The sequence below is a fragment of the Anoplopoma fimbria genome, chromosome 13 (assembly GCF_027596085.1).
Source record: "Anoplopoma fimbria isolate UVic2021 breed Golden Eagle Sablefish chromosome 13, Afim_UVic_2022, whole genome shotgun sequence".
Taxonomy (NCBI): domain Eukaryota; kingdom Metazoa; phylum Chordata; class Actinopteri; order Perciformes; family Anoplopomatidae; genus Anoplopoma; species Anoplopoma fimbria.
In genome coordinates, this window is record NC_072461.1 from 15,335,559 (window position 1) to 15,358,209 (window position 22,651).

Sequence of the window (22,651 nt, forward strand, 5' to 3'; positions counted from 1 at the left end):
CTTTACAGCGCGGTTGTAAAAGGCAGAACAACAACATTTCAAAGTAAAAGCTCAATTGTATTACCAGCCAAATGTGATTAGTTAAGACAAATCTATGTTGTAAGGTTATAAATAACACCAAAAATTGCAAAGATTTGATTTACATTCATTTAATAGTTTTTTTTATGACTTACAACATAGTTTTCAAAGGCAGGCTGTGCAGCATAACAAGTATTTTGAGTGCTTTTTCTCTCCAACAGTATCGTCAGTTGCTGAATCGTCCAAAGATTTCCTATACAACACTGGTTGAAATACATTATACAGCTGTTACAATCAAAACCCATTCTTCGGGAACCCTGACTCTGTGTCAGTGACTATGTGCAACCTTCATGTATACAAATTGGGTGAGGAAAAGTGAGCATTTATTTATAAAAAAAAAAAAAAAAAAAAAATTGTACATTTTGAAAAGAAAGCAGAGGATTTTAAATTGCAACCGAAGAATACATGAATTAAACTTTGGGCTGAAACAGTTTGGATCCCCTTTCATAAAAGTGCCATGTTGGAAACCAATGAATGTTCCAGGATTTTACAGAGCACAAAGACAACAAAATATTCCCAAAATGGTGATGGAATTAAATTCAAAAGGAATGTCATCAATCAGTCACTATTCAAGATCTCCCTTACAAGATACTACTATTACAAGCCTTGACTGGAACTGCAATGCATAAGTGCTGTTGGTATTTGTGTGACTGCAGAAAAAGCTTTTTTTTTTTTTTAAGTTGCAGTCAAAAGTTTTCTCTTAAGTTGTTAATAAGTGTAAGTCACAGTTAGTTCAGACTTGGAGTTTATAGAGACCTACTATAGAAATGCATTAGAGTTGAATGAGAGTCTTGGTGCATTAACATACTGTCAGCTGTTGTACATGATTGTACACAAGTATTTGGTGCTGAATGTGTGCGCAATAAAAGGAAGTAAATGCAGCAGTTTTAATGAGGGCACAAAAGGCAAAGGTGAATTATTCTGATGTGGTCGTAGGGATGTACTGTAAAAGTGTAAGGCTTCTGAGATATCATCTTGTAAAGTAAGTAGAATCAAAGAAAAGTGAGTGTTCTACATTAACCTAACATAAGAACTACTATAATGTATTTTCAATGCCTAAAATTTAAACACAGTTCGTATGTTACATGGAATAAACACTGATATTCCATTTTCATAAGACAGGACAGTGACCACAAACACAATACATGACAAAACGCAATTTTTTTTGAATGAAACAAAGATTCATGTCATGTCAAAAAACATTATCCCTAAAAATGTCAATGCATCAGTACTCAGCATCGCCTCATAACAAACTGTCAAGCTTAGAGACCAAGGGTCCAAATCTATTGACTTTGAAGGACATGATTGTAAGGTTTGTTACAACATTCTGGTTTGATGTAATTACAGATAAATTCCATTGAAACATCTTTACAGCGTCTTTTCCTCTTCCAAGCTTCTGTGAAGGTGTGACCTTGTGATTGAAGCTGAATCCCACATTTCTGCAAACTAAAACAATGGAAGAATGAGGCGTCATCAGATCATAGTTTCACAGTAAAGCTCAAAAATACAGGAAATCAAACTGCCAAAGATGCAGACAATCTACAAACTCCCTCACTGTGTGGTGTTTTAGAGATGACACCAAAAGTAACTGAGGTAGGCAAGAAAACAATCAAATGCTTGACCACCATATTGTCATTGTGTAGAAGTACGTACCAAAAGGATTAAGGACAATGCAAAAGGTAAATAGATGTGCCAGGAAAAAAATAAAATGTAACTAGGAGTCAGGGAATGATGTCAGTTTTTTTTTTTTTTTTTTTTTTACTCTAACAGAGCATTCAAGTGTAGAGATGACCTTGCACTATCACTAATTGGAGCCTAGAATGAGATCCATGCAGGCCTGCAGTCCAGCTGCAGCGCTGGTGACAGCATGCAGTACGCCTGTTGTAGTTTGCATAATTCAGTGATGAGCGCCGATACCCGCTGCCCTGACCTCCCCCGAGTGTGCGTTCAGGGCTTTTCTTGCGGGGCCTTGAGGTGAAATGGTGCAGAGACGAAGGGGTCTATAGCGCTCACTTCTGAGGTCCACGACTGAAGAGGTCCTACGGGGACTGATGCCACAGTGGCTTGCTTGCTCACGTCGGACACTACTCGATGAGCTGCTACGGGCTGCTGGGGCGCGGGTCCCTCAAAGTGTCGGGAGTATTTGGCCAGAGCTTGTGGGCGGAAAGGTTGTTGGGTAACTTGTCCTAGCACACCTTGATCAGGGGTTACAGCGTGAACTCCAGCAGCATGAGGATGTGAGTGCTGAGCTCCTGCAGCCTCCTTTCTTTTTCCGAAGGGAGCCTGAGAGAAAACATCAAACTTCTGCGGCGCTGCGAGGGGGGCGCGTGGAAACGGAGCGTTGGCGAACACGTCGGCTGCTTCTTCTTGCGCACTCCGAAAGGGGGCTTTTGAGAAAACATCTGCAGCGATATCTGCCCCTTTGACGGGCTCGTTTACGTGTTGGGAGTGATTCTGTGTGAAGGTGCTTGGAGTGGGTTCGTGGAAGGTATTTGATGGTTGTGTTGGTCCTGCGTTGGAGTTCGGCGATGGGTGGAGGGCCGAGTCCGGTCCTTGCTCTTCTTCGTCCTCAGAGTCCAGCAACAGAGGTCTGGAGCCGCTGCAGTCATGCATTTCTTCATGACTCTCAATGGCTCCCTCATCCTGCTGCTCTTCTCTGCGGGCTTCTTCTTCCTCCTCCTCCTCCTCCTCATCTTCATCTTCATCTTCGTCGCTGGAGTGCACACATCTCTCATTTGCGTGAGAATCTCCCTCTGGAGTTTCAGTCTCTTGTCCCTCTCCAAGCGCAGAGTAGCCATTACTCTCCCCTTGGACATCTGTTTTAGAGAGCAGAGGTAGAAAAAAAACATATCAGAGGTGAACAAAAAACGTTAGGAAGTATAAATATTGTCAGTAGCAAGATACTTTTCCCCCTTGAGGTCCAGCTGCTCATTAATCTACCAGACTATCAAACCTCTGTCACACACAACATACTATACGACCGCTGGATCACCTGTAGCAACTGAAGAATCAATAATAACGACCCAACAGTGATAAACCAGCACAAGACTACAACAATACAGACACATTCTACTCTGAACGAGTCACATCCGACAGACAAGACTGGCCAGCTCTACCGCTACAACATCAAATAACCTTGTTTCCACAAATTAGTTTCAGCACAGCTGCAGTAGTGACAACATTCAGAAACAGTGCCTCGTGTTATGGGAAGCAGCTTTTAGTTAGAATTGATTGTGTTGAGGTAGAGGGAGCTCAGAGGGAGTCAATAGGTCTGTGGAAACAAGGACGAAGAGCTTTCACAGCAAAAAGGAGAGCTAATTAGGGACAGACAGGTTTGCACAGATGAGCAGAGACAGTCTTACCTCAGCAGTGTCGGCAGCAGCTGTTAACTGGCAGCTCTTGGGCAGATGTTAGTTGCAGCCATTAAGGGGAAGTTTTTGTTTTGTTTTAGGTCTTTTGTTCATCACTCGTCTGTTGTTTAAACTGTCCACAGCTTACTTCACATATTGAACACTTGTCTTTGTGTTTGGAACCAGAGTAAATCAAACAAAAAAAAGGATCTACAGATCACTGGTCAACGCTGATGACTCAAACAACAACGTACTGTGAGACTGCTCATTTAATTATGGAATAACAGCGATCATTTCCTCAAATACAGCTAAAAGGCCCTGAAGTCTATCTATCGATCAACCTAAGAAAGAGGAACACAATCCAGGAACCCAAAACCTTTTATCAAAGTTACTTACAAGAGATGCAAACAATGTTTAATACTAAATCTGAGCAGAAAAGGTCTAAATGGTTACCGTCAAGTCAGATTAGAGTTACTTCAAATTTATTTGGTTCCCTGAAGGAAAAATAATCTGTCTGCATATTAAAACAACAAAAAATGGAAGAATCAATCTTCAGCCTGTCACTAAAGCCAGCTCACTACTTTGCCCTTCAGAGTAAAAATCAAATAATGTGACACTTAATTTACATTCACAATAATGCGTTTTATTCATCGTTTCTCATTCTGAACCTTAATTCATAAAAATAGAAGTCCACACTCCACAATGGTCCTGCTTTGACATATGGACATCTGCCAAATCATGTCAAACATTTTGATATAATCAAAGTAAATTCTATACCTGGCACCATATCGACCCAACCAGCACAACAAGTACATTGGTTTCAAACAGCAACACAAGTAAAACCTAACGGCGAAGGCGAGAACTCTACAGGATACAGCACTGTGGTGTCTGATACGAACATGAAGCGTTACTGTAGGATTGCATAGATTAGCCACAAAAATGCAAATGACTCAACTGAAAAACATTGCATGGAAAGAAAAAAAAAAAAAAAAAAAAAAGCATAGTTTTATTTACCCATGCCAATTCTAACAGTATGGTTGATGTCTATGACTAACCTTTACAACATGTAATACTGGGGCAGGAGGAGGAGAAAACTATTTATGACCCAAACCTTAAGCACATATACAAGCGATGGCATAACGGGAGAAATGTTTTCTGTTTTTATTTATACATCTAAGGTGATATGGGTCCTAGAAAGAGTCTTATGACTATGCAATGGACCTTCCTTGGCTAGAGAAAAGCCAAAATGAAAGATATTACTTGCAAAGTCAGTTGTAGTGATGTGATCAGATGTAAAACAACTTGTACAGCTGTTTTTTCCAAATCACACACACCTTTCTTATGCTCATCAGCCAAATAATGGAGAACAGTTGTCAGAGGTGAGAGGTGCTACAGAAATATCAGGAAGTTAACTCCGTCATTAGCTCTGTTTTAGTGTCCTTTAGATTAAAATCTCTCCCAGTAATATACAGTAATTTACAAGTACCAGTATTATTTACATAACTGCTGTGGGGAGATAAAACGTCTACATGAGCACATTTGTATCGACAATGAGTTCTAAAACAAAAGCACTCGCTGAATTCCAGACATTAATGGAGAGAAAAGAGGGACTTTGGACAGAGGAGAGGGTCAACATCTTTGCACTCTTAAATACAGCTTCATACACAAATATCTTTTTAATCTTTACGTCCTTGTAAATTGTACATATTTCATAATGGTAATCAGTTTATACATTCATTCTAAAAGCGACATAAATCATAGTCACATTTATTCATTCCACGATAGATGAAATGCCGTTAAATATTACACACTTAAAAAAAAAATTCTAGTGTGGACAAAAGCTAAAATGAACTGTGATTTTATGTACATATAACGGATTTAGTTTCTGAGTTTCTCCTCTGGCTGAAATGAATGACACATTGGCCAAATGACCTAAAGGTATGTGGTGGGAATAGATTGGATAGAAAAGATAGAGAGGATGTCAATGGGAGAGGGAGATCTTCATATAAAGCTTATTTTTTTAGCACAATACCTACACTAAATAACTCAATGAAATCTAAATTGTACCTCTGTCTATGCTGCTAAATATCTGCTCATCCTCACTGACCTCGAGAGCAGACTGACACATGACAAACAGCATAGTAATAGAATCTCTCCTTAAGCTTTGGCATGGCTGCAGGTCAGATCATTTGAATCCCTTTTGTTTCTGCTGTGCTTATCTTATCAACGGGTCAAAGATATGACGGCCAGTTCATGACCCCTAAAATATGCACTTTGAAAATGCACACAAACCGTTAATGGTCTCAAGAAGTGTTATAGTGTTGCAACTAAAAAAAAGCATCCTGCCATTGCAGATTAATCAGCCATATTAACACTGACTTTGCAGGTTTCAGACAGACAGATTGAAAGGTGTAGTTTTTAAGAGAAATTATACCCCGCTTAACATCCAGAGAGGCGGAAATATACAGTTATGCTGAAGCTGCAGTTGTGACACATTTACTAAGTTAGCTGAGATAAATAGTTGTGGATTACTGATCCATATTGGAATTTTAGCACAGAATTGCTAATATGGTGCAGACTGTTTGAAAAAAGTCTCCTTCAACTTTAAACCACAACAGCGAAATCTGTAAAAACTGCCTAAAGCTGACATTTTTGTCCTCATTGGTTTCCAAACTGGTTCAATCAATGCAAACAGCTCTCAGTAGTTCACTTTCGATGCATCTTTGATTGGTCAATCATTTAGTTCAATGCATCACATTATCCTGGAGGTCTACAGCATTTCTGACACCTCACTCTTCATTCAGATCCCTGACACAAAACGAGCATGCCTGAAGGTGGCTTGTTTAAATAAAGCTAAAGTACACAAAGTGAACACAATGCGGCTGTGATCAAGCAGTTCAGCGTGTGCACATGATGAAAGTCAATCGCCATGGCACAGTGCACTCAATGAGGGATATTAATGCAAGTATGAGGAAAGCATGAGGAAGCCCATGACGTAGCCGGGACAGAAGCAGACGATATGCTCAGGCATTAATGAAAATATATTTTTTTTAACCAGTGTGGGAATGTTAACGGCCAGCAGAGATATATGAAGCCAGCTTATCAGGCAACTAGAGATGGAGTTGAGGCCAAGGAGGCACATAAAGAGAGAGGTTCCACTGAACCAATCTATGCTCACTCCTCTGTTTGAATTCATAAGGTGCTACATTAAGTGCCTCGGCTTCCCCAACTCGATCCCCCACCCTCCCCCCCATCCCTTTTGTTAGGATTGCACACTGCCCCTTCGACCTCTCCCACCCCCTCTAGAGGTCGATGAGCTGATCCACCAGCAGAAGGGATCGGGCCAAGTTGGGGATGCTGGACTCTGAACTGCCACTGTTGCTGCGCGAGTGACCACCTGAAAAACGTGCCAGAAAGAGAGAGAGACAGAGACAGAGATGGACATGGAAGGAGAGCCGAGGGAGAGATTGTGAAAAACAAGCAAAAGAATAAGTCATATTAACAGAGATTGTATGGAGAAATTAAGAGCGAGGAGTTGATGAAGGGGAAAACGATGGCAGAGCGGAGAGATGCATGAACGGGGGCAGAAAGAGAAAGAGAAACAGGCAGAGAGTGAGCTGGGGGTAATCTTCATACAGCTGCATCATTACAGGGGGGAGAGTAAGGGGATGCCATTCTAACATGAGGAGGCTTTCAAGATAAACTACAAAGAGCCAAACACCTGCAAGGCGTAAAATCACTGGCAGTACAACATTAGAAACAGAAGGGAGGAGGACGACTAATGTGAGAGCTTGATGGGATAAAAAGCCTTAATGTGACAAGCACACCCATACAAGACTTCACATCAGCAGTCACAGGAAGGAGCTAAGGGACTGAACTAGGGGCTAATGCATTCATCTTTTTGGTTCCTAGCCTGGGCTCCTGAAAGTTGTGAGTGCTCATCTCTGGATTCTGTTAACCTTACCTTGATTTGAGTTTTTGGAGATGAGCACAGGAATAGGGTCAAACTCGTCCTCATTGCCCTTCTCCCCACACGACATGAGGAAAGCAGAGTCTGCGATAAAGGTAGAAGAAGTGAAGGAGTGATGGAGGGGGGGAAAAGGAGTTAACTCAGCCAAAGGAAAGAGCAAAAAGAAAGTAGGATGCAAGTAGATTAAAATAGATGGAGCCAGGGGAGTCACAGTATTTAAAAGCCGTGCATTTCAGGTGGCTTTTGGCTGTTCTAAATAATGCGTCAAGGATCGGTGAAGCTGTCATTTAATGTGCCTAATTCCATTACGATATCACATTTGAGCCGGTCCTCCTGCTGTTGGAAGAGTCTGTAGTCTGTGATGGTTTCACGGGCCATAGAGCCCAACAGACATAAGGCTAACTGACGGGTGCTGCAAAGAGGTCTTACCAGAAGATGTCTGACCAGGCGGCAGATCCGCCAGACAGGATCCAGAGCCGGAGCCAGGAGGAGCAGAGGAGCAGGAGGAGGAGGATGAAGGGAGAGCAGAAACAGACTGGTTTCCATGAGGACAAGCATGAGATAACAGATCGCAACCCAGCAGAGAGTCTTCCCCAGTGAGAGAGTCTGAGACAGGATGAAGCAAAGCCAAAGGGACAAAGGGTAAGAGTAAAAAAGGTTGTTAGGTAAAGGTGCAAAGGAAAATGCATTTTGTTAGTAAGTCACAGTCTAATCTCTGAAAGCATATAATCATAAGCATCAAAGGAAAGTCTGGTAGGAAATCCCTTAAAAATACGCTGCAAAGTCAGCACTTAAACACTCAGCAGTAGCTACCAACCCAAAACATACATGCTTGCCACAGCTAATATCAATCATTGCAGAAGACTGTGAGTGGGTTTTAGGCAAGATTAACATTGATAATAAAAAAATAAAAATCAGTGTAATGTTCTTATTGAATAGATTGATTAACACCCTAGAAAACCTCAGTGAGGCAACTGTTCCAGTCACTGAAGTGAGCTGCCATTTAAAAGAGTGACGTGCCAAACTGATTTGAGGTTGCGGTGTTTTTGCCGGGACAGGGTGATCTGGCACAACGGTGATTGTCAATGATAAATTAGTTCCGCTGGCTACGCCTGAAAATAAATGACCACGACTGGAAGCAATTATTCCTTGGTGTAAATGCTGCAAATAATTATGGAAAGATTTGCTATTCTGTGGTCCAGTACGCTAACCTGGCATGCTGGGGGGGATGAGCTCTGGCTGGCCTGAAAGTCGCTGGGCCTGGGGGCTTCCAAACCAGGGATCAGTGAATCCACACACATCTCTGCCTTCACTACATGGACACAGCAAGTGGAAAAGACAGTAGTTTAAAGACAATACTAGTAGTGTGAAAGAAAATGAGATAGCCATAGTCTGGCAAAAATTGACAAAGGCCTTTTTTTACTCCTTGCCCTGGTGGGTATTTCTAACTTCATGATCACATGAGTAAAATAAGAGAAGGAAGGGAAGGAAGATGCATGCAGAAACTGATGACTTTAGAGCAAGGCAGGGGACAAAAACAGAGCTAGTACCATTAGTGGAGCTCTCTGCAGCACTACCAAAGGGGTTGGCCAGGGTTAAGAGGTCGGGGAGCAGCAGAGAAGGTTCAGGGGACTTCAGTCCCTCAATCAGCTTCTCTGTGAGCAAGCCAGAGAAAAGACAAGGAGAGGTAATGGACAGCTGGCAGGGGAGAGAAAATGGCAATGAGGGAGTGCTTTGCATAATGACAAAAAAGGAGCAAATAAACTTCAAGGATATGAAACTTTATGAAATGAAACAATGTTTGCAAAATATTATGTTGACAAAAATCAAATGGAGGTTATTACAGTTTACAGATACTTGTTTACTTTTTGTGAGGGACAAAATACGGTCAGGAGGCAAGAAAAATATGTAGGGATAGGGATGATGACTCCATGAAGACTATCATGTGAACATTTTAAGGTAATTATACATTTACAGGAATGGCAAATCAGGTTGCTTGCATGAAACCAAAGCCCAATGACAAAAATGATCGTGTGATTTGTTAGTTTATTTAGTTCTGTCCAACACAGCAATTAACTCAAAGACCAGCAAGTTGAGTGAAATCCCATGCAAAGGACAAAACTTTACTTTAACCAGTTAAAATTATGGTGCCAAAAAAGGCCAGAATGCACTGTCCCCATGCCAACCACCCCAACTCGTCAAATTAATCTGAAAATCAGTCCATGCATGAAATTACAAATTACTGACTTTTCACTGCATCTCGTACTTACAGGAAACTGCTATGTGGCAAAATGGGGTGGGGTGGGGGGGTCAAGGAATGTGTTGGCTCAGAAAATGGCACAGCAGATGTGACCTTTTGCCCCCTTCACTATTGGAAAGAGGCCAACACTGATGAAAAGCCTTTTACAAATCCTAACATATTCCAGTTGAAGTCAGTAAAGTCAATGGAGAACATATGTAATGTTGAAAATGCTGTGCAGTACCTTGTATTTTTTTTTAATTTAATTCCAAAGAGGCAGTATTTATCTTCAATGCTGCTCAGATACAACTCTCTGTTCCATCAGCAAAAGTCAGACTGTGTTTGCTTGTATTCATCCAGCTTAGGCTGGGTAGAAGATTAACCACACCCTGATTATGTAATAGCGGCAACATTTTTATCCACTCAGTTCTGGCCCTAAACAGCAACTACACAAAGCTACAGATACACACAGCTAAGAAGTAAGCACCACTCCCAAAATGGTTAAAGGCTAAACTGAGAGAAACATAAAAGGGCTGGGTCATCACTTTAACGAGACAGCGAGCTTAACTTTCTCCAGTTCTTAACGGCACTGGTAAGCAGGCTCTCCCAGCAGTAAGGCAATCCAATTAACAAAGGAGAATTCGTCCTTCGCGTTGCCAGGCAACAGCGAAAGCACAGATCTGCAAATGAGATGCGATCTAGCTGTAGCTCTGGGCTCTATTCATGGAAGCTGACAAGGAGCCACTGTGAGGCTGCCTGCTAAATCAACATGATAGGACCGTGTACAAATCCAAACCACACAACCAGCACTCATAAACTAACCTCGGGGGATGTGTGATATCCAGGAAACTACTTCCGTAAATAAAATGGTTACTCATAAACTCTGAGAATATATTTGTTCAAGGGTCCAAGGCCTAGGAGAATGAAAAGGCACAGCGCGTTCTGTGTCATGTTGCGACATGAAAATTACCTGTGGTGTCAGAGAGGGAGAGGGTATTAAGAGGGTCCGGGACAGTCAACAACGCTGAACCTGCACTGATGATGTTTGCAGATCTTTCAGCTTAACATTACAGTGAATAAAGATGGAGAAGAACAAATGAGGGAATGTGAGAGCATGGACAACAGAAGAAGATACTGGATTGGACTAGGGAATAGACAAGACTTAAGCTTACTTTTATGCCAACTCTAGACATTTGCCAAGACAGCAACATATAAAGAGGTCATAATCCAGTAAAATTAATTTAACCATTTCCCAATATGAAACTGTTGTATGTGGATATTGAGAGAAACGTCCACTTGATGACCGACATATCACTCAATGAAAAGCCTCCTGGGCGAAGAAGTATGCAAAGCCATGGGAAAAGAATTAGGCTTACCTGGAAAAGCAATGAGCCCTGGAATGAGATTTTCACTGGAACCCGTGAGCTTCTCTCCTTGTGCAGCGGCTGTGCACAAACAAACAGCAAAGTTGCAATTATTTTTAGATCACGCAACTATCTACAAATGCTGCAGGTGTTAAATATGCAGTGATGAAGTTGCACTTACCCTCAGCTAACTTTGCAAAGTCTTTGTTAAGGAGCTCCTCTGCTGTTAGTTTGGAGAAGTTATCATCCCCAAAGGGGTTCCAGCTTGGCTGAGTGTTGGTGGCAGCAAGAGCTGATTGGGCGTCACCATCACCCGGATGATACACACTCTGCTGGGACGAGCAGGGGGAGCCAGAAGGAGTAGTGCTGGCTGATCTGCAATGCACAGAGGTGTAGACATAAACACGGTTAAAAGTGCAAGGTGAAATTTGATCATGTGTGTTAGTTCTGTGGACACTGGCCTACTGATGTATGCAAATAAGGGCGAGTGAGTAGAGTTATTTAAAGACTGAATTGAGTGATTCTTCTCAAGCTGGATTCTCTGGGATGTAAAAGGGACGTTTATCCTCCTTCGGGGTTCTGTCATATGAATGGACTGTCTATTGCCCTTCCCAGCTCACTCAGTGCCATGAAAGGACAGTTCATCCTCAGATCACTGAAGAGAGTTAATTCTGCTCACTTGGACTTGTTGAGGCTCGCCTCAGCTGCGGCTGCCTGGAGAAGCTGGGTGGACTTGCTGACTGGCACCCCAAACACAGCACTGTGAGTGACATCGCTCAGTATCCGTCTGTGACCGCTTTTAGGGGCCATCTTTGGCGACGAGGGGGGTGTCAATGAGCCGACTTTGTGAAGCACTCGACCAGTCGTCTACGAGGAGAAGAAAAGATAGAGAGGAGGAAATATTAGATGAAAATGTCCTTGATGCCAACAGAGAAAATTCAGTTTGAGGCAGGAAGAAAAACATACAAAAACCAAACAAGATCTAGACAAGAAATGAAAATCTGAAAAAGAAGAATAATTATGAATTCCTGGAAAACCACAAAAAAAAGGAAAAAGGGAAAGTAATCCAAGTACAGAAATTGTACAGAAACAGATAGACCTGATGAATAGAGTTAGTTGTAGGAAATAAAAAAAGAATGAAAAAACAATTATGATGAAGCAGAAGAATCATTTTGGAAAGAAACACTAAATGATTCGGTTATCACGTGACATATAATGTAATTAGTTGCAGCAATGACATTTTTTTAAAGATGGCATTAAAGGAAGCATTTCTATCTACATGGCTTTCACACCGTCACATTTAATATATTCTGTGATCCATCTTCCCCGGAAGAGAAAAAGTACAATTTTGAATGTGATTGGTTAGAAACGAGCTGGTGATCAAGTCCCAGACCCAAAAGAGCAGCAGACGGCAACCGGAGTAGGATGTTACCACAACCTCTGGGTCAGCTGCAGGGCCGACTGCTGACTCTGGGATGGGGGTCAGATGAGAAGCTGCCGTTTCATAGACGGGGGCTACATGCTGCTGGTGTTGCAGTTGCATGGCAATAACTGGAGGAAGAGGTTTATGTTTGGACTGCAGCACAGTGCACGTTTGAGACGCTTGTTGTAGTTGTTTCTGCTGCTGCTGGAAGAGGTTCTGTACCAGTTGATGCTACATAGGAATACCACACAACCGAGAATGAGGGAGGCCCATGTTGTCATGACTTTCAGCTCTTTGACAAGTGCAGCCTTTTAAAAACATGCTTTTTAGGATTCGTTATCTACTTTTCTGACAGTACACAATGAAGATGCAACATAAATCAAGATGCAACATAAGAGAGAGGGAGGGAGACATAGAGAGATATAAATGAAGGCGAGATGTGATTTCTTCACAACATAAAGGTTTCTAACTTTTGTTTATTAAATAATATTTGTATCCCTAAAAGCAAAGATTCTGTCTGCAAACTAGACCAGGGATGAAATGTATAGTATGCATGTAATATTTTAACGGTGCTGACGACTCTTAATAGAAGACATTTTAAACAAGTAGCTGGCCGGCTCGGGCAAAAAGCTGCAAGGTGTCATTGTCAATTCATGGCTACTTAAATGAAAACATTAAAAATAAATTATAGTAGCTACATTTTACAGTCTGAACCATGACATGAACAGATACCATGGTAATGCAAATATGCAGGCCCTCAGCACTGTGTTTGTATGTTTATGATTATGAGTCATTACTAGCTCAATACCGCAATTTGTGCCTGGTATCGCATTGTTTGTTATTGCATTGATAGTGATGATAGTGTGAATAGCGGAAAGAACTGATTCCCAAACTGTGTCTCTATTGTGGTCAATCACAGCCAAGCCAATTACCCTCTGTTTTGCATATGGTCCCATACACATGTCAACATACAGGCCTTTTCAACTAGGACAACTTTTACCAAGGAACAGGAAGAACTCATGTACTCTACCTGTAAACATTGTACAAACATGTAATCTCAAAAACCTCTTATACTGTTATTTTGGTTTGAAAAAAGAATTTCTTTCTCATTGTCACACATTTTCCCCTCAGTATCCCTGTGTGAGATTTAAACACAATCAATGTGACAAAGAAGTATTTCCATTCTTGTTCTTCCAGGATGCCTACCTGCTGGTTGCTCTGTGGGCTTAAGAAGGGTGAGACTTGCTGCTGCTTCATGAGGAGCTGCTGATGCTGTGGTGTAGCCTGTGGCTGCATGTTGGCTGTCTGAGCTAGTTGCGGTGCAGCCTGTGCAGAAGGAGCCTGTTGAGCAGCTTGGACAGCAGCTGCCGCTTGAGCTGGGACATTAATACCAACACCTGGAAAGGAGAAACACGAATAACATAGACTTATCATTTCTCACAACAGGATCAAGTTTTTTTTTTTGGTTTTTTTTTAAACGCAGCCTCATTTCTGGTGACCAGTTGAATCTGTGAAAATACAAATTGCAAAGATTCTTGTTTTGATCCCATTAAAGCCCTAAATGGGCTGGCCCCCTCCATTATCGCAGACCTCCTAACCCCTCGTTAGTCCTTCAGGTCAGCTGACATTTGCTGTTGCAACCCCTAGACCGTGGTACAGCATCCGCCTCCCCCATTATTTGTGCCTATAAGCTGTGTCGTGGATTTTTGTGTCAGTGTTTCTTTTATGTGTGATTTAAGCAACCTGCTCTGGTCTGTGCAGCATTTTCGTCAACATAGGTTGCTCTTAAATATGCTTCTTTTAATAAATTGATTGATTAAATGGTAAATTACACAAACCGTTGACATGTTGTAAAAAGTAAAGGTGATTTGGGTGTTTGTGTATCTGTGCCTTGGTGCAAGTGTTTTTTGGTGCATTTTAATAAACATAACATATTTAAAACCACAAACACTACCTCCTTTTAGAAAAACTCTGTGAGTGAGTTACAACTGCATTAAAAAACAGGACAGTGTGCTACTGTAATAAATGTGACATCACACCACAATCTACTCTGCAAGTGGGCCACAGATAGACAATTAAAAGCCTTTTAAGAATGGACTACTTGAACCACTGGGAATACAAGCCCTTGATAGGCATCAGAGTCCAATTCTCGAGCAGTTAACTACGCCGAGTTCAATCCAAGCCGTCACTTTTAGTATAGGATAACTGTCTCCATAAAGGCAGGCTCGTATTACCTAGATAGAATGGTCTTAACCTTGACACACAGAGGAATCACAGAGCTACTCGTACCTATTGCCTGTGGTGCTCCAGTAGCAGCATTGGGTCTCTTGCGTGGGGTGAGAGCTGGCTGGATGGGAAGAATGCCTGATATCGGCTGGGGCTGAGCCTGGCCAGCCTTGGGTCGTTGGCGAGGTGCAATTGAGGTTTCCATGGTAGGAACGGGGTCTGTGAGCCTGATGGAAGGAAAGGAAAGAAATGACGAGTAATGTATGAATTACTTATAACAATGAAGACTCAAATGTTTAGATTTTTTTTCTCACCTGGCTTTGGTTTGACTCTTTTTGGCCACTGCTTCACTGGCTCTGATAGGCTCCGGAAGTTTTGCAGGAATAGTCGAATTCTACAACAGTAAGAGGATTTGCATTTATTATTTGATCAAGGATAATCAAACCAAAGACCTTAAATGTCTAACATCAGTGAGGTACTAATTAAACATTTTGACTGTCACAGCTTCCATGAATGCAACATTATTGCTCACTTTAATAATACTCAAAGAGCGAGGTAAGAAATTTGGCTGAATCAGAAGACAAATTGCTGAGGTGCTTTGTAAATATATTAGAAAAGGGTATGATGAATGGAGAGCAGCCAACTGGCAAAAGCTATATAGTTATCTTCCCTCCAATATCATTATCTCCCAGATTACTTTCCTTAGAAAACAACTGAAACTACTGTACGTGAGAGACATAAAAAGCAACAATAATTTGGAAAAGAAGAGCTGACCTAGTAGTTAATATTCAACACTAACCCTACAGCATATTCTCATCTCAAATTCTTCCCATTCCTCTTGCCATGGTGACTTACATGTACATTTGGGACTGGACACTCTCGTCGCGCCAGTTTAAAGGCAAAGTGGGATATTTGGTAGATGTCTGGTCTCTTATCTGGGTCAGGTTCAAGCATGTACCCTGAGAAATCAACGAACAAAGGATGTTTATTTTGAGTCAAACATATGAAAATACACATTCAAACTCACAGTAATTGCACATATTGATGTAAAGCACATGCTGTAAATAGGGCAGTGTGTATATTCTGAGAAACAAGGTTACTCACTGATGAGACAGTGCATGTCCTGGGAGTAGCGGGAGTTGTCTGGGATTGTGAAACTTCCATCACAGATAGCCACTTGGCTCTCCCCAAAAGGAAGCGTGAAGTAGCACAGTTTATAGAGTAGACAACCCATGGCCTGTTAAGAAAGAGAATCAACACTTTTCATTTAAATGTGCGTCATTGTCTAGCATATTAGCTCTTACTGATGCAAATGTCACAATTATGGTGAATTCATGTGATCATACAGTCATCATAATGTGGCATAAAGGTAATGAACACAGCCCCTTCTCACCCAAATGTCTGCTTTTGTTGTGATAACCATTCCACCATAGACGTTGACCATCTCTGGAGCGCGGTATGACAGAGTAGTGTACCTGGATTTAAGAGCAAACAATCAGCTCATGCATTTTAAAAAGAGAAAGGATCGAAAGTGTAAAGGGCCCAGAAAACTCACTTTTTGATTTCCTCTTCCACAACTGCAACCCCTTCTGTCTGAGGGTTTTGGAAGCAGTTAGTGGCACTTCCAAAATCACAGAGCACGTAGTGTCCTCGGTCGTGAAGAAGAATATTTTCCACCTACATGAGAGAACGATACAAGACCTGTCAGCACTCACAGTACATGAGATAAACAACATGTCACAATAAATCACATCAAAATAATTAGAGTGGCCATCAATTAGCTAGCCTAATGCAGATAGCAGTATATTGGGAAATAATTAGACTTGCCTTGAGATCTCGATGGACGATTGGAGTCTTGCACTGGTGGAGACGAGCGACTGCCTCGCACGTGTCACAAAAGATCTGTAACACCTCAGCTTCAGTGAAGCCTGTCTGCAACCGCTGGTTCATTAGGTTAACCACCTGCCCACCTGCATTAAACAAATAATAAATAATAAATCAACTAAAAGTCTATCAATTTCAGCAGATAGCAATTTAACGGTATGCTATGTAACTTGTATAAAACAACAAAGCTAACTCCTTCTTTAGAATCTTTTGTCCATTTAAATAGGTGAGAAATACTATAACTTTATTTTTAAATTGATGGATATAACAAGGGCTAGCAACACATCTATATCTACATGAACACAAAAGCTTATATTTATCTAAAAAAGGTCTGCCTGCAAATCATTTTACACCGTTTTGTTTCAGGAAAGCTGTGAAACAGCCAGGGGACAACAATGTATAACTGCAACATCTACTTTGATTTCAACAGTGCAACAAACTTGATCATTTCAAAATAAGAGAAAAAGATTGTGCACACACTGCATTACCATTAGTGGTTGTATAAAAATTTGATTCTTATCCATCTCATTGTACAAGCAAACTACAAGCATAAGATGGCAACTACTATGTGATGTTAAAATTTGAACTTTCTATAAATAACATTACCACTCAGCTTTGTATTGACTGGAACAGAAGTTCTATTGACCACGACAACTGTCAGTTGAATATTGGCCTTTGAACAGGCGAGGATGCTTTGAAAAGTCAAGGGTAATGGAGCTTTGAATTCAACAAAGACAGACATGGGAGGAGGGCCTATTTACCTCGACAGAAGTCCATTAAGATTAGGACTTCCCACACATCGCCAGCTCCAACCGCCGTTATGCTGGAGTCCAGGAAGCCAACTATGTTTTTGTTGCCCACTAGATCCCTCTGTGTAAACAAACACAGAGAAAGCAACAATGACAAACAATGGAGATACATTTAATAGTCCTAAAACATTTGGGTTAGAAAATGACAAAAAATTGCCATAACTATTCAGTCTATTTTTAACAGTGGACAGTTGTAGATTATCTGCCATAAATCTGACGGTCATGATGATAACCATCCAGTAATAGTCATGCCACCCAGGGTTTGGCAGCAGGAACTGGTTAGTTTCACCAACAGTAAGGACTCAATTTAGGAAATGTAGAGGCAAGGGAGCTTAGATTGCATTAATTACAATCCAACCCTTGAGCTCCCCTCTGTTACTATCACTATTCCTGGGTCAAAGAGTATTTTCAGATAACTTAAAAGTATTTGTCCTTGAAGGATATAGAGCTTGTAGTATTAAGGGTCAGTCACATTCAGACCAAGATGGTCTGAAAATCAAAACAAGTATTTGAATGTCAACTCTGTTTTTCTTTCTATGTTACTTCATTTTCTGATGTTGTTAATTTCACCACAGGTTAACATTAACAACCAATAACACAATACGCTGTTACATGACCATCTCCTAGAAGTGTCAAAAAGAAAATGCAGTGTGTAATGTGCTTGTTACACTCAGCAGTCAGTTAATGGACTGTTTAACTTACCATTATCTGTATCTCAAGATTGCAGACTTGTAAATCATGTTCATTGTTGACATACATCCTTTTTAGTGCACAACGTATGCCTTGATGAGTCCGCACCAAAAAAACTATGGCAAAACCTCCTGCAAATGATTGGAGACAAAGAGGGAGAAATTGAATGAACACACACATTTCTTAAGTACAATACAAGCTAAATAAACAGGAATCCCAAATTAGTATTGCATTAGTCTTTTATTAAATATATCCTGTTCTATTGCTTTTTTGTGGGGGTTTGAATGTAGGAGCAGCAGCGCCTTGCATTGCGTTTTTTTAACATAAAGATATCGAGTGATATTATAAACTGGTTAATTTCCCTTTTCACTACAGACACTGTCAGCTGCATATATTCTGTAGTTCTCCACCAGTGTAACCAAGAAATACTCCTGTACAAGTATTGGATGTCAGTTACAGCGAATATGACAGCAAGTATCTTTTCTGAGAAAACAGGAAGTGAGAGAATTTGTCATCCCACCGTGGGTTGCAGTGATGCTGACATATGGTTAAAAAAATGAGATTGCTGTATCTATTACCGGCAACCACACAGATGACTAAAACAATATTTATTTCAACAGATTTGAAATAAATATTGTTTTATTCATCTGTGTGGTTGCACTGAAATGTGGATTGTGGGATAGTCTATCGTTTCACTGACTTCTAGATATGAACTGGCCTCAGCTTGCATTTAGTCTATCTCTTAATTTTGTGTTGACTCCTCTGTTCATAGCTTGTGTGAATGCCATGCACTGGGCTGACTCATCCAGCTGGCATCACTAAGCTAAGGGCAACTCCATGAGACTGGTCTGGGCAAAGTTTGAGTGGGACTGCCTTAGGCAAAGTTACTGTGAGCCGGATGATTAAAGAAATGAATGAAGTACAAACAGTACAATAAACACAATAACCCTACCTACTATGATATCATGTGTGTTTCAGTGTTCTGTCCTGTAGGGAACCGGGCGGAGCTGGGTCACCATGGATGATAACACATCAGACTTTCACTGAAGTCATCATCCATAAATTCAATACTGAACATTCCACATAGAAATGCAAAACTGTGCAACAGAGTGCTGCACCAACAGAATTGATAGTGTCAGAGCACTAGGCTGAGTAATCAGTGTTATTAAGACACAGAGTAGCAGTGTGCTTAAGAAATGGGTTATGGTGAGGACAACATCCATCTAATTGAGAGTCTATCCTGAATCAGAATAAAAACAAGGAAGCGCACATGAAAAACAGGCTTTAAGCGTGCGAGTGTGCGCATGTGTCTCAGAGTTCAGATAGTTGAACCCCCGCTCTCTTGCTCAGTCTAATCTTAGATGACTGACGGTAAGAAATTAGAAGGATTAGCAGCCTTCTTAAGCAACATGTTTAGCAGTGGTCTACAATCTAAGTAGGCAGTGTGAGCGAATAATTGTAAGTACAGCTACAAATAGGCTCGCCATGGTCTCTTGAAGTAACTGGGTGTCAGGATCATTCCACCCGCAAATATACCTTTACACTGCAATGAAAAATGTTCAGTCGCAATTTGTGATCAGTATTTAAAGGATTTTACATACCATCTAGGTTTAAAACTACTACAAATGCCCTCAAGACTACTATGATTTACAAACATGCTCACTGCAAGGTTAAGTGAAACTGCGATGCCATCAAGAAATACTAGCAGCCATCAAAAAACATTTTGTTTATTGTAAAGACTGAAAGCTGCGTCTCTGAAAATCCTCAGATGACTAGTTGAGAACATATCAGACTTCTGCCCGAAGCCCAAATGTCTTAAATACAAACTGCATTTGAAAATGCTTTTCTGGCTGCTTTTGTCTGAATATTTTCAAAAGTTACCTTATTTCAGCTAAAGGCAACAAAGTTCCACAATGACAACAAAGGGAGTAGACACAGAGAGAAAAAAACACAATTTCAATGGAGCAGCCAATTTATAGCCCAGACTACAACCAAAACCATCTGAATAAATAGGCCTAGTGACACTGGGGGGAGTCACATTGCAACCAGTAGGTCCACTGCCAGAGAAAGAAAAAATATGATATGCAGAAAAGCATTCGAACTAGCATTTTGTGAAAGAGACATAATTCTGCATACAAAATAAAAACTTTCACTTACTATGCAATATACGGTTTATGAGTCCTAACAATTATAAGTCTGAATGGTGCCTCTCTCAATTAAATTTCTGCAATAAGGCCATAGCTTTTTACAGAACTGATAAAAAAACTCAATGATACCCATGGAATAAACAAATTCCAACAAAGGTTTCCACTTACACCTCAGTGCACGGTAGGACTGCGGTTAGTTGTCTAACCCCTTCATAAAGCCACGATGTGGCCAAACAGATGGGGCCCCATCTATAGTACTGATGAATTAATCAGTCTTCTTTCATCTATTATTTAGTAACAGGCACTCTTAGCTAACAGAGCATGGCGGCAGACTTACATTGCAAAGACAAATGACCATGGTGAACCTGTTAGCCCTATCAAGAAGCCTGTTTAACCGTTTTCAGGTTAACACCAGTTTCCAAAAAAACATGTCTCACCCTTTAACTCAATGATATGGATTCACCTACGGCTGAATAGCCTGCAAGATTGTGTTAACTTAGATAAGTGCAGTTAACTTAGACTTTTATAACAAACATGTTATAAAAGTCCCACCCTGTCAGCAGGTCATGTTTTATGTGGTTGCACATCCTGATAACCTTTCCCTCCTTCTAAAACATCAAGAAATTGTTCACCAAAACTTTTGAAATTTACATTTGTGATTTGTCACTCCCTCTGTAAATATCGAGACAGATGACTCAGCATGGCATCGGCCCTTTACAACACAGTAGAAAATCCAGTTATGAAATGTTCCTCCCAGCCTCCAGGTGAAGAGTGAAGTCATGTAAAGAGAAGACAATCTAATACCTGACCATTGTACACACACACACCCTCTCACACATTTTAATTTTCTGCTTTTTTTTAAATCTTATATATTTCACTCTAGTGGCCATTACACAAGAAATAAGCTCAGGCCACATAAGGAGAAGGAGCAAAGCTACCTGGCACTAAATGGACATCAAAAGAGCTGCAAGTGATACAGTACCTGTTTAAGCTTGTACATAAACATGTCCACTACATATCCCATGTCCCATTGCAATCCAGCTAGGCCAAATAAAACACAGGGCTACTTATTTATTCAATGTGACTAGACTGTCCATCCTCACAACAATGCACAGGTCAGATTGTGGATCTTAAACATGCATAATACACAAACAAACAAAACAAATCCACATAACTCACCTTCTGCGACAATCTCCTCCACGGTCACCTGATACCGTCCGATGCTGAAGACCCGACCGATGAAGCTGCCGCCGCCGCCGGAACCAGCGCCTCCTCCGCCGGCTCCGGAGCCAGGCCCCGAGCCCACCAGCTCCCGACGGGAATCAAAAAACTTCTTCATTTCCACTCCCCGATGTCGTCTGAAGTCCAGGATGTGTTCGTCCAGTGACAACACTTGACTGGATGCAGCCGGCCTGAGGCTTCAGCAGGTTTTCAATAATGAATGAAAGCGCTCAGCTAGCGTCAAAGCTAAATGCTAACTAGCTAGCTAGCCGGACATCAAATGCTCCGCACACTGCGGTCCGACGCTAGCGTTGAGTCATGCTTTGACCAGCAGGCAGAGTCAAATATTGTTGAAAAAAAACCACAGTATATAGTCGCCGTTTTCCTCTCTGAACCTGAAGCAGCGCTGACCGGCTAATTCAGCCAAAACACTTGTTAGCGGTGAGCTCACCTAGCTAGCTAGCTAAAGCAGCTAGGTGCGGTGACAGCTGTCAGCTGATAGGCTAGCAGCCAGGTAGGTCCTTAGTGTCCAATGCAGCTTGTTACACATCTCCGCCGATATCAGTCACCCGAAATGTTACTTCGTTCACCTGCGGCTCTACACGTGTGTATCGTGGTAAACGTGACAGACCACCGCTGCTCCTGTGTGGAGGCTGGTCGGCCGCCTTGATGACAGAGCTAACGCAGCTACAAACAGAGAGGATGCTAACAGGGAGAGTCCTCTCTGCGGACTCCGTCCTGCTCCACTTCTCGTGACGTGATTGGTCAGATATGATCATCCACTTCCTGTTAGTCTACACCGATGCCGAGGCTCTTGGCTCTGGTCCCCAATATAAAAAAAAATTAAAAAAAGGGCACTCACTCTTCAAAAGTATACAAAGGAACACCCTATAAGCATATTTGAGCTGTTATTAACTTAAGTTTGTTTCATGATGTCACCTACAGTACCAGTCAAAAGTTTGGACACACCTTCTCATTCAACTACTTTGAAGAATCTAAAATATAAAACATATTCTGGTTTGTTGAGCATTTGTTTGTTTACCACATAATTCCATGTGTTCCTTCATAGTTTGGATGTCTTCAATATTAATCTACAATGTAGAAAAAAATAAAAATAAAGAAAAACCATTGAATGAGAAGGTGTGTCCAAACTTTTGACTGATACTGTAGGTGCAAATTTGTATTGAGTGTTTAAAAAAAAAAATCAATTTAATCTTCTCAATTTGACCATAAATGCAGGCACTCAAAAT

General features: G+C 41.2%; 1 protein-coding gene across 1 annotated transcript; it reads right to left on the reverse strand.

Annotated features, from left to right (window-relative positions):
* Positions 1-151: 151 nt before the first annotated feature.
* On the reverse strand, positions 152-22,155 carry LOC129100745 (AP2-associated protein kinase 1-like). Its single transcript, XM_054610202.1, is given in 21 exon segments — positions 152-2,894; positions 7,393-7,482; positions 7,828-8,004; positions 8,610-8,666; positions 8,669-8,710; positions 8,949-9,053; positions 11,014-11,082; positions 11,183-11,376; positions 11,681-11,868; positions 12,440-12,655; positions 13,631-13,821; positions 14,714-14,877; positions 14,965-15,044; positions 15,506-15,609; positions 15,755-15,887; positions 16,044-16,125; positions 16,206-16,327; positions 16,478-16,620; positions 17,296-17,404; positions 18,046-18,164; positions 21,360-22,155. Coding segments are annotated over 21 exon segments (3,414 nt in total). The 5' UTR covers positions 21,520-22,155; the 3' UTR covers positions 152-2,025.
* Positions 22,156-22,651: the final 496 nt, after the last annotated feature.